Genomic DNA, 13,163 nt, shown 5'->3' on the forward strand with positions numbered 1-13,163 from the left:
CACCCAGGACAAACCAATGTCCAGACTCAGTACTGCGTTTCAGATCTCCTCGCATTCCCCAAAGGCAGTAGGAGCATGCCGGGTTTGGTTTGTTTTGATGGTTATTGATAGTTGATGAGATGCTGTACCTGAGCAGTCAGATTTGAAAAACAAAGTACTGTTTTATTTTCGAAATAACAAATAGAATTTGCTTATTATAAGTCGATTCCCATTGCACTTGCTGTATGCAATATTCACTAATGTTCGAGGAATATGTTGCAAAATCAATCATTTTACATTTCGTTTGATCCCGCTCTTGCTTTTAATTAGCAAGGTAATGGTAAATATATACAGGTCGTCCTTCATAGGACAGTGGGAAAGACCTAATCGCCTCTTTATTAGTAAAATCTGAATAGTATGTAATTAACTTGCGTGGGCCAATTGGTGCCTACTTTACTCTCATTGTCCCTCACCACAGCCAGCATCAGCACAAAAGCAGATCATTTGATGATGTATAACTATCAGCGAAAATGCTGGAAATGTTCAGCATGTCACACAGCATCTACCGAGAAGCTGTTCCTCCCACAGATGCTGTCTGATCTGTTCAGTGTTTTTCGGTGTTTACCTCAGATTTCCAGCTCTGCAGCATTTTGCTTTTATAATCTGATCGTATATTTTATTGTCGTCTGTGGAATCTTGTCGGGGGAGGTTTGACTGTCACGATGACAGTGAATATACTTCAAAAGTACACATCTTAAGGCGCTGAAAGGATTTAATAAATGCAGGTTTAATCGCCTTTACACCCTCGGTTTACATGATATTAACTTACAATAACTTTTGCTTGTTTTATTGTGTATGTTTACGCAACACATCTGAAATCATTTTATTGATTCTACTTTAAGCAACAAGAACATAATCCATTCATCTCAATTCGTCGTAAGATCTTTATCAGTTCAGGGAAATCCAACATAATTCTAAGAGTTTTTTTAAAAAGACGAGCGAAACATTGTAGCTGTTTATTCAAATTGAAACATCCTTTTCTGTGATTAGCTGAGACATTCGTCTTCAAGAAGAAAGGGGTTAATGCAATGGATTGATAATTAACTTTTCGGATATGTCGACAGCACAAAGTGAAACTGCAGCATTAATCAGCAAATGGGTTTTGCCTTTTTTTATTATTATGATTTCACAGTTCTGCTTCTGTCGTCTCTGGTATTTCCATCAAAGATGACACTTAAAAATGAAAACTAATACAATCACAATCTGTTTATAAATACTGTAATTCAAACCACTCCATTTAAAAATGTGTTTGAGCTTCTCCACACAAGACGAAACAGATGTTAATATATATTAGAATAATGTTCACTCTATGTCGGCCAACAATATTTAAGAAATTCACATTGACATTCTCCTGTAGCCTGGAGCTGACAACACACAGTTGCTACCCTGTTTTAGGTTACTTTTTATCCCTCAGCCCCTAGGCCATATCGCCACAGCTTTAGTAACAAAAAACAGAAACATATTCCAACCTTTGCTTCGCATTTTATTATCAACAATCAAGTTAATGGTACACTTTTGGAAAACTATATGCACACGTAGAAATATTTCCCTTATTTAAATATAAGCATCCATTATACCACATATAAATAATTCTGAACTCCTGAACATAATTTATGAGGATTATGCTCACCATAATTTCGAACGAGAGAGAGGTGTTGGGGGCGGAGAGGACGGTAACATGCATTTAACAAAAATATATACCATTATTATTATAATATGAACCAGCTTTTACCTAAACAAAATAACTCAACCCGTGATGATCAGTTTTGTATTGAATTATCCATAAACACACTCTAGATAGACTACAAGGTGTGTGTGGTGGGGTGGGGTGGGAGGGGAAGGGATTAGGGAAGGGAGGGTCTTTTAAGGTCAACTAGAGAAGACAATTTATACTGAGAATAACACTTACAGTTTAGTCACAGAACACCGCTGTAGAAAGACACACAAAATGTTTTTTTTTTGTTTTTTTTTCCCTTAAACATTTTTTTGAAATCCCAGTGTTGGAAGGACGAGGGGTGGGGGGTGGGGGGTGGGGAGGGTAAAGGGTTCAGAACATGCTGCTTTTTACTAAAGTGGCTTTGGTTCCGTTGGGTCTCTGCAGTGAGGACAGCACGCTAGCGAAAGGCCCTCCTATTGAATCGGGCACAGCGCTCACTCCGCCCGGGCCTGTTGCCCAGCCGGTACCCGCTACTCCCGCAGCCGCCGCTGCCGCCGCCGCTGCCGCCGCCGCCGCTGCAGCCGCCGCGGTCGCCGCTTTGGCGGAGTCACCGGCCCCCAGACCCCCCCCTCCACCACCACCTCCACCACCTCCAGCCCCTCCACCCCCTCCCCCTGCCCCGCTGCCAGACACCCCGCCGCCGGTGCCCGGGGTTGGCACGCAGCTGCCCGGAGCCGTGCTGTCCGGGTCGGCCGGTTTCGAGTCCTTGTTGTCGTCCTCGGGGCGCAGGTCGGATTTCTTGGCCGAGCCGCTGCTCTTGGCCGCTGCAGCCGCCGCCGCCGCCGCTCGCTCCTGTTTGCGGAATTTAGCCCGCCGGTTCTGAAACCAAACCTGCAGCACGGAGGGGGGGGAGGGGGGGGGGGGGGGGGAGGGGGGGGGGGGGGGGGGAGGGGGGAAAGGACAGGCACAGGAAGTTCGAGACGGGGACGGACCGGTGTGGTGTGAAACAAGAAATGAATTCACGGCCGCACAAGAGATTCACTCAAATCACACCGTCCCATTCATGAACACCAGGTGAGAAAGTGCTCAGAAACCGGATCGGGCCTGAGCGGGAATACAGGAACCCCCCAACAAGGCTGAAGGTTAATGGTATACTTGTGGACGGGGAAGGGTTCCTGAGCGTGCTGTTATTGCATGAAGATACTATCCTGTCACATTCCCAGGAGTTCACTGATAGCGCCTTAAGGGCTCACACTATCTCCCTTTCTGTTTATCTCTTGTATATATCCACACGCGCGTCGCGCTGATCTATATCGTCAATATGAAGGTATCATGAACATACTGGAGCGGATCGGTGTTGTCCCCTTTTATTCCAGAGATCTGATTTTCCCTCCTCCTTGAGGCCTATCTCTGATGTGATTTCCCTTCTATGTTGCAGTAACTCACATAACCACGGAGCGAATAATATTGCATTCCCTATTCTATAAGATAACCCCGATAAACAGATGTGGATGGATAAATTGTTACTGCACTCTCATTCTTAGGCAATCGCTACTCAATAATGAATACAATGGGTGAAGGCGCTATTCAAATATGCAATAGTGTTATTGAATGTGTCTAGATATGTACCAATCTATTGTAAGTGTTACTGATATTGGAGTAACGTAGAGGTGAGAAAATGTAATTGTTAAACTGAAGTGGTGCTGTCCTAGATCAGTGTTCCCCAAAAATACCTGCACTCTGGCCTCGGTAAGGTCTATCTTCAGAGCCAGCTCTTCGCGTGTGTAAATATCCGGGTAGTGGGTCTCTGCAAACACACGCTCCAGTTCCTTCAACTGAGCGCTGGTGAAAGTGGTCCGTATCCGTCTCTGTTTCCGCTTTTCGTTCAGGCCGCCGTGATCCGTGAACAACTTGTATGGTACTGGGTGCGAAAGCAGACAGCCAAGGGGAAAGTCCACAAATCAATACAATTATAACAAAAAAGGCAAATACACTTAAAGTAACGTAGTGAAACATGATTAATTCTTCTGTAGAAAACAATAGCATTCAGAACTGTAGTTAAGTACAAGATAGATGTAGAAAAAGGCAGTTCTCAATTCCGCTTTGCAATTCACTGAAGAGAAGCCAGATATTTAAAAAATGTGGTTAAGTATAAGACACGATCTGAGATTAAATCAAGTTATAATTAGTGGAATAAAGAATGGTACAAAAATAAATTATTCGCAATCTTTCCCTCAAAATGTAGGGGGAAATATAATTGGAAATAAAATCAGACGATTTAGCATTTTAATGTTTTTGTTTGGTTTAAATATATTTATTTCGTGCAAAATTGTCTATAAATACCCTTTCCTAAATTTTATGCCTATTAAAGTTTGTCTAACGTTTTAAAATGATCGTCGTATTAAGTCCAAGCCACTCTGCTTTAAAGACACTCTGGTAATGAGCTTTAGTCTTTGGTTATTTAATTACACCAGGACAGATTTTCTAAGCTTTACGTATCATCGCAAAGTAAATAAATTATGCCTATCATTTTGGCAGCTTAAGATAATTTTGTTGGCGGTTCGGGTGTGACTAGTATAGTGTAACCCTGTAACTGAATTACCCATTGCCTGCAATCGCTTCTAACGTGATAAATTCTTTCATTTGTGTAAGCAAATTTCGTTTGGTAAATACTAAACACATTTCAATTTTCAAATGCAATCAACCTTCCTATATACATGTTTGTTGCGGGGAGAAGGGGTACTCTTTGGAAAGGATTGCAAAGGGTTCTTACCTGCTGCATATGGACTGCTCTGATGGTCCCTAAGAGTTCCAAGGCTGCAGGATCCTGGAGTTAGAGATGGGCATCCCGAGCTGGCCCCGAATGTGGTCCTTATAGGATTATATTGGAATCCACTCGCCTGGCTGCAAGAACTGAAGTCAGCATAAGCTGAAGCAAGGCTTGAAGTGTCCATACCAGCCATACACGACTCGTAGGCAGAAGAATTGAGGTAAGAATATTCCATTTTATACATTGAAAAGGCTCTGGATATCTGGCCAAAAAAAGAATGAGAAAAGAGAAAGAGAGAGAGAGAGAAAGAGAAGGTGCCTTTGGTGGGTAGATGTGCACAGCACAGAGTCTGCTTTAAACTGGGCTTCTTTCTAAGAGGAGAGCTTAGTTTTATCAAAATGCCTCCTATGAGCTGCCTTGCCTCAGGTCTCTAGAGCATATAGTCCTCATAATAAACTTGGCTGTTTCCACTTGGACAATAGCAAAGCGGTGGTCTTATTGCCTTCGCTTTTACATGACAATAACTCATCAGTCTATTGGGCTGGCACAGGGGGACTGAGCTGCCCAACCTCCCTATCATTGATTCCTGCATCTCTAATTAGAATTTAATACCACACCATTACGCACAGAGTCCCCTCCATCATCCCTCTAACCATATCCCTGCCCTTAATTCAATCAGACTACTTTTAAATAATGAAAGTTGGGTGACGATTCTCCCTGATCCAATTTCCCTACGCTTTTAAGCTTTTTAAGCGATCATAGCTCGGGCACAAATTGAGATATTTTCTGTTTTCGGAGAGGAAGCCGGGTGTCATGGTCCGCCTTTTTTGTAATAACGTTACACGCTCAATTTAACAACAAGTCTCTTCCCTGTTGTGCGTGAAATGTTATCACGGGTGGACATTCGCTGGACGCTGACACCGTGCATAAATAGAGCCGGCATAGAGAAACAGAGAGAGAGAAAAAATAAAGAGATTTTATTTTAAACACACCTGGCTGGGAAATGTACAGGGAAGGCGATATTGTGCATTGAAGGGTAATCAGTTTGAAGATCTTTCTGCGATGCGACGGTTTCTTTTATTAGTAATGTTTTCTCATTTATTTAATCTGTTCAAATAATTGACAATAAACGAAAATCAAGAATATTTTCGTTTGATTGTCACAAGCAGATCCTGCGCTTGATGCAATGGGTGTGGGAATTTTAAAAAAAAAAGATTTTTAATGCCGGAAATACAAAAGGTGACACTGCATCAAAATAATTAAAGCTTAGGAACATGATTTGACCAAATTGTCCAGTTATTGTTTTATGTAGCTTAAACAAAACTGAACTGTAGATACGGGAAGAAGTTATTCTGTAGAAAATAGCGGCATGGCAATCCGTGGAAGTACACCGACGGGTAATTTCTGAAGATTTTTGAAAAAAAAAATTCGGATTGGGTTAAAAACATGTATCAAAAATGCAGTGTTATTTAATCCAACGCTCTACGGGATATTTTTAATCTCTAATTAATCCTTCAACTGTGAAGAGTGCACTTTACACGGAAACACTCTAATATAAGGCAACAGTTGATGTAATTTTAAATAATTAGAAAATTAGTGTAATTACATCAATGAGTCTTTTATGTGTTAAATACCAACCGAAATTGAAAAACATTATTGCAAGTGTAGAGTATGCAATATATCATTTATTTGTGTACAAGAGGCATCGGATCTCACTAGATGGATCACAAAAAAAATACCAGCACAAAACCGGAAATAAAAGGCTAACATTCATTTTAAAATGTAAACATCAAATAGCTGAAAACAAAAAAAACCTGATTATTTTAAACCTGTTCATTCGCGCGTGTAAGTGTATTCTAGTTAATAGTCAGAGACTATAAAGATAAATAGGTCAGACAGTAAAAGTAGGGAACAGAATTTTTAAAATCACTTTTAGGTAATGTTATACAACAAACAGTGTTTAAAGAGGCTGAGGTTGGATTGATGAGGCTGTATTCCATTTCACAAATGAAAACGGCAGGATTTAGAAGCAGGTAGGCTGCAGAGAACTGTAGCTTATTGATGATGGCCGATTTAATCCGTGTTGAGTTGTGGTTTTGATAAAGAAGGGCTTTCTTTTGTGCTTTGTACACATTGTTTTTTTTTGTTGTTTACCGGGGAAATGAAAACAAAGTTACCAGTGACATTGGAAAACAAATTGCACATTGCACTAAATTGCTTTCTCATCATCCGTCTCCAGCCAGACGACAAAGGCGAGGGAAGCATCTGTCTTCCAAATCTGTTCAGTCGCAAACCTAAAGAGCTGCAAAGACGGATGTGAATCTGAGTATTATTGCAAGAATTTATCTTTATTTATTCCTTCAGTCATGAATATGAATGCCATTTCTCTCCCCCTCCCATTCTGTGGAGTAAAATAAACAAGCTAGGCAGATATGGAAATGGTCCTGCGAAAAAGAATAAACTTGTTTTTCCCCAAATGCTGCATCGTAATGTTATAAATAACAAGGAATAAGCGCTTATTTTTTCAGATTCCATTTAAGGTTTGAGGTGATTTGAATATTTAGGTGAAGTAGTGGACAGCCGGACAGCAGAAACCAGCGATATTTCACTGGCCGCTACCGGCCACAGTGAACATGGGATCCGAACCAGACCAACTGAATGGGGCAGCTCCACAATGGCCTGGTGTAAATGTACAGGTACTGTAGGTACTGGCACCAGGGGAGGCTTTACGCTGAGTTGCCAACCTCTGCACAGACTTAGACGTGGAAGTCTACCTTCATTGAGCCCGGTTATGAGAATTCTCATTCGATGGTGGCAATTTTTGATCTGTGTCACCTCTCCTGCTCAAAACTCAACAATGCATTCGCCTTGTCTCAAAGCTGAAAGCTGTTTATTCAACCCTTCGATCGACCTGTGAGCAGATTAGAAGGACAAATGAGATTTTGTTTCAAAACCTTATTTCACCAATGCTGCTACTACCAATGTATTGCCATAAAATAACATCAAATACACCATCACTTCCGTTTGGAATTGTTAGGTAACTGTTAACTTCATCTAGAATAACTATGTTTATGTCTTATAACCGAGTGATTATGAATCTAATTGTGCCTCATCGGAGAGTGTACAAAATCCGTGGGACAAGTAGCAATGTTTGGCGCTGTATTTTTGACACTTTAAATATCCTTTTTCCGCTTCAGAACTGAACAGACAAATCACTGAACCCAGTTGCATCAAACACAACAGAAAAACAAAGCAACATGAAAGCAGAAATGCCTCCATTGCACAACTGGAGGCGTTTTTCTTCAATCGTGCTTTCCTTTCTAGTTTTTGTAAGTTTGCTTTGCCTCCAAAAGGGGGAAAAATCTTTTGTGGCCAGGTTTTTATGGAGTTGTAGGATAAATGACTCGGGCTGACAATCAGCAGCCCCTTGTTTTGTTCAACTTGCGCTCTCCACGCGAGCTTGTGGCGACCTAGCTCCGGCTAAAAAGTTGTACCAAATGGCTAATTCAATTATTAAAACTATAGACCAACTGCTCCAGCAGGCATCCACCACGCGTCTGGGGAGAAGGAAGTGGAGGGGGGAAGACCGAACCAAATATAATTTAATAGAACTGAAAGCTGGAGCACCCGTTTCGAATTTTTAGCCGGGACCAACACAATTAAAGGCGCGAGTAGGAGCCAGCCCATGAATATTGTCTGCAAACCCAGGAAAATAACAAAAAAAGAAAGCTCAGAACCGACTTTAGTGCCAGATGTGAATAGAAACGTTGCGAAGCACAACTAATAAATCAGTTGAAGGGGTTCTATTCTGAAAAAGAGCAGTGTCTATTAATTTCACATTCTAGCTCAGTTACTTTTAAATACAATGCAAAACTTCCCATGCATTTAAAAAAAAACTAATTATAAATATAATTCAATGGAGGAGCAGCGCTATTTGAAAAATATAGCATTCGTGTTGAATGGGGACATATGAAGTGACGAGTTTAGGTATTTGCAATGATTTGTAACAAATAGAGAGCAAACAGCGATTGTTCTTTCCATCCCAGGCGTGAATCGGGGAGAAAGCATTTTCTTTTCCCTCTTTCCTTCTTTTTTTTTGAAAGAAGAGATTGGAATGTTGAAAGACAGCGAAACAAAACAACTCGTAACAAAATGCCATTGTATTTCTGTTATGTATTGACTGAAAACGCCTTGTCAAGGCCAGCATAACGTCTCACTTTAAGGAGATGTTTCACCCGAGGCTAAACACAACATCGTGGGACCCGCTATAATATTGCAACCCCAGTGAGAATTATATGAAAATATCCCCATCTCTTCAATTAGATTTGTTTCACCAACATTTACTCGCTGAATACAAGCGCCGTTCAATGCAGCCATCCTGAAACAATAGTAAGGCCACACAACAGAAAAGGCGGATCATTATTAGTGTTGTTATGTTCAATTCTTCGCCACTATTTAATAGATATTCTCGTCAATGCTTATTCCTTTCATTTTACGCCGACCAGAAACATCATAGCTAACATCGCTGAACATATTTTAAATCCATTATTGGCATTATTTTGTTTTGAAAAGAAGCAACTAGCAGACAGTTCCCGCAAAGTTATAATGGAAAGCAAATCGTCCTTTCGAAATTTCCATCGTTTATTTGCAGTCAAAATGGTGAAGTACGTGTTTCAGGTTATTATTAGTGTATCTAAAAACCAGGATTCCAAATGCATGTAAAAACTGTGCATCGGCTCCCGGCCAGCTTTGCAGTATCTATAAGAGAGGGAACATCTGCTAAGCTTAAAGAAGCAGAACGTTTGAACAGAGGCACAGATGTAAAGTGACATCTGCCCATGACAAAGGAGGAAAAACGAAATTCAATTAGTGAGAGGCCTTTTTGCCGGCTGCCATGAACCAGTCCCTAAACCTGTAAGATCAAGCCGGCACACTGGCAGCCTCCACCCACCAACTCGCCTTCGTGCCGTCCCTTCCTTTGCGTTTGTCATCTTTATGAACTGGCTTATCCATTGCACCGATCAGTCCAAGATGTATATGAGCCCGGCTCTTGCGCAATGGTGCTGAAGGCGGGACCCAGTTAAGATCACGCTCATTTTCACATGAACAATTTTACATTTATAGTACGAGAATCCCCTCCCCAGAATAAATGGCACTCTAATATAAGGGAATCGGCGCCTTTAAGAATTTTTCAAGCAATGCATTGCATTTCCCCAAATCTAGTTTTAATTAATATCTAATCAACAAACCATTCTTCAACATGCTTTCCCGCTGATACAATTCCCTACATTTGTTGCTGCAATATGCAAAATAATATTATCGACATTCAGCAGAGTATTTCTAATAACGAGTTGGCAGTGGGGCGGGAACGTTTGTACAAATTGAGATATTTTGTGAAGGAATTTGTTGGATATTTGTCACATGTGTGATTTTACTTCTCTGCTTTGCCTGTCCTCACCGAAAGGATTGTGTTTAATCAGACAATTTACATCGCAGTGCCCCTTGTGACCTGAAGACAAGTGCAGCCCATGAATTAGTATGGTAATCTCATTCTGATGGATAAAATTAGCAAAGTTATTACCCCAAATGTAGGCCGGGCAATGGAGAGTCGCTGTCCTTAGAATCAATTACGAAATTACCCTGAGCTTTTAGTGGACATTAACAGAACAAAAATTGCTATCGACCTTAGTCAGAGAGATAAAAATCTGCGATCATTAAATCTCCCAGTACTAAACACGAGGCTGATTCATAAGAAACTGCACAAATATAATGGAATTTAATTTTCAACGGAATCCGTTGTCAACATTTCATTTATTCTCCCAGCGTTTTAGCATCCCGTGCTCTGACATGATTTCAATGTTTTAGAATTGAATCGGAGTTGGATGTTACATCCCTTTATCACTGAGATAAAGACATTAAGGTTCAAATGGCCGTGCCTTTCAATTTAAAGCATATATAGTTTAGTACTGACACTTAATCTTCACAACTAGGGAACATGATAAACAAAAATAAGGAAGGATTTACTTATTGGATTTTCAACACAAATTGTTGCATTTTATATCTGTACATGAGGAACAGCACATAAAATAGACTGTTAAAATGTGGTAATAATAAATAGAGTTATCACAGGGAGCACCCGTGTTTTAAGAGTTTTGAGGTAAAAACAATCTTCGAAACTCAAAACACACTGTTCACAGCGCAGAGTGTGCATTCAGATTGTTTAGCTTTGCAGACAAGTTTAAGAAGAAATCAAGTGTAGATTTCAGGCATAACTTTAAGTAGTCGTCAGAAAAGATGACACGTTTTGTGTGCTTCGGTGTGATATTATCAGAGAATACCTAGTCAAAGTGTAGAATCTAACAGGAGGTAAATATATATTTGAGAAATATACTTGCAAATGTCATGTGACCACACTTTTTGGCATTATCTATTTTACTTCCAGTTAAACTCTTGAACATTAAATTGATTGCTCGTGAAAAAATAAAATGTCCTTTAAAAACACAGAAGGCCAGACAGATAGGCGGATAGAAAGATATGATCACGGGGTCTCTATCTCACTAAAGCTGTCAAATTGCCTTTGTATTAGTAATTGACGTTATTATTAGTATTATTCACATCACCTGTCAAATCGTTATTAAGCATCAATTGAAGTGCTGTTGGGGGAGTCTGGGTCAGGCTCATTAACCAGCTTCTGTCCTAAGTTTTGCATGTACAACCCCTCAGGCAACCTGGCTGCCATAGAGCTGTATGGATGCACACACAGCAAGGACATCCACAGGGCTGGCCACATCCATTACTGTTCAACAACCAGCTATTGTTTATCCAGAGGTTCAGTGGAATTAACTGATTAGTGTCACCATACACAATGAGTTCCGCCTACGAGGAAGAAAATGATAGTCACTTTTAATTCATAGCGCGGCGTTTAATGTAAACCTTAGGCGCAGATTAAATGGATGCGTAAACAAATTATGACACTGCAAAATTTTCGTTCCTCTTTCTGTGGTGAGTTAAATACAATGTGTAAGAGCTGTAAGTAAAAGTTTCTGTTGCACCAAACCTGAAAAACAAAACCGGATACACAACTTGATGGTGGTTAATTCGCAGCGTTGCTGTATTAATATTTCTACATTGCGCATGTATATTTTAAGTCATATCAACACTGATTTTATCAATCGATTTATTAACCTGATAACAAATACTCTAAGTGACTATAAACAACATACACCAATAATGCATGGAAGTGAATGACTTTCCTTTCTGTTTTCCAGTTCCTAGTTTAAAACATTATTTACAATTCCGTATCATTCACTTAACATAAGAGTTTAACATTTAAATAAAGCTGGGAGTTGCACAGTAGGGGTTGCTTTCTCTGCTTTTGGCTAATGACCTTAACTTTGACCTATTAAGTTGTGCTTTCTAATTTCTGCAATTCAGCGCAGGCAAGAGTATAGGAAATGATGAACTTAGACATTGATTCACAATGTTGTTAAGAATGAGCACTACTGTGATTAGCGGGAAACACATCTATGTAACTATGGACATCATTACTGTTATCAGCATGCTGTTGCAAGAACCAGGCCCCTATTCTGAACAGTCACACAATGCTGTCCCACCAGTGTATCTGTAACAGCTGACGCCTACATGCCAGACCGACTTTATTTTATAGAATCCCGGCTAAAAAAACGTTGGGAGAAAGTTTCCAGCCCAGACGTAGCTTTCACTGAATCGAAATTTCGTTTAAAGAGAAGTATGAGACGCCTGGGGATGGGGACGGAAGCTTTTCGGGATATCTTAAAGCCAATAGGACTCTTCCATGACAGGGGAAACTTGTCTTGTCAAGTGTGGACACTTCATATTATTACGTCCCTGGGCTGCTCGGGTTGAACATGACCAGCTGAAAAATCTTATTTTTTTTATGAAAAATATACCATCGTCTCTCCTCGCTGGTAGCATCCTGAGCAATATGCGAACCTGACACTTTGATTTAAAACTACAGACCGCTGGCGTCACTGAGCGTTTCCCATTCATCAATAAAAAAAACTAATTTAGTCCAAGGATACAATAGAACAAATTCCATCTCCAGTTTAGGAGCTACAGTTGATGAACCTTTGGCTTTTGTAGATTATGTGAGTGATTTTCAACTCGCAGCAATATCCTCAGGCTTTGACTTCGCACATTATATAAAATAGTCGGGTCACTTGTGTAACCTTTAGCTTAATAATAACCTTCAGCTATAGTCAATACAATATTGTTAGACGAGTGTCGTCATTAAATGTACACGGGAGCGTTCGGCCTGTGTTTTCGGGCTGTTAGATGGCGGTAACCCGCTCTTCATGCATGATCATAAACCCTTTTTGTTAGCGAATGTTGCTGCCTCAGTGTAACAGACTGAGCCTCCGTTGTCCATGACAATACCTGCCCTTCCGTTGTTACCCTGGCTCCCATTACACCTGTTTCTCCATTGCTCCGTGTAGCTGTCTGGCAGCGAGCCTATTCTGAAAATACAGACCAGCAAAGGCAACACACCCATAGCTGACAATTATATAACTGTTCTCATTCAAAATGTGACAGTGCAACACATGAACAGATATAGAAACCAGGAGTAGCAGAACCCATTCAATATGATCATGGCTGATCCTCTACCTCAACCATATTCCTGCTTTCTCTTCATATTCCTTGGTGCCTTTAAAAATCGAA

At 40.5% G+C, this 13,163-nt stretch overlaps 1 protein-coding gene across 1 annotated transcript; it reads right to left on the reverse strand.

Moving 5' to 3' along the window:
- Window positions 1-1,241: 1,241 nt before the first annotated feature.
- phox2bb (paired like homeobox 2Bb) lies at window positions 1,242-4,922 on the reverse strand. The gene is made up of 3 exons (XM_043700504.2): window positions 4,470-4,922; window positions 3,430-3,617; window positions 1,242-2,587 (listed from the first exon to the last, which is right to left on the reverse strand). Exons 1-3 carry the CDS (start codon window positions 4,708-4,710, stop codon window positions 2,087-2,089), a joined length of 930 nt encoding a protein of 309 aa, XP_043556439.2. The 5' UTR covers window positions 4,711-4,922; the 3' UTR covers window positions 1,242-2,086.
- Between the last annotated feature and the right edge of the window lie 8,241 nt (window positions 4,923-13,163).

Source organism: Chiloscyllium plagiosum, unplaced genomic scaffold (assembly GCF_037043375.1).
Source record: "Chiloscyllium plagiosum isolate Xiang-an unplaced genomic scaffold, Cpla_swu_hap1 HiC_scaffold_1, whole genome shotgun sequence".
Lineage (NCBI taxonomy): Eukaryota > Metazoa > Chordata > Chondrichthyes > Orectolobiformes > Hemiscylliidae > Chiloscyllium > Chiloscyllium plagiosum.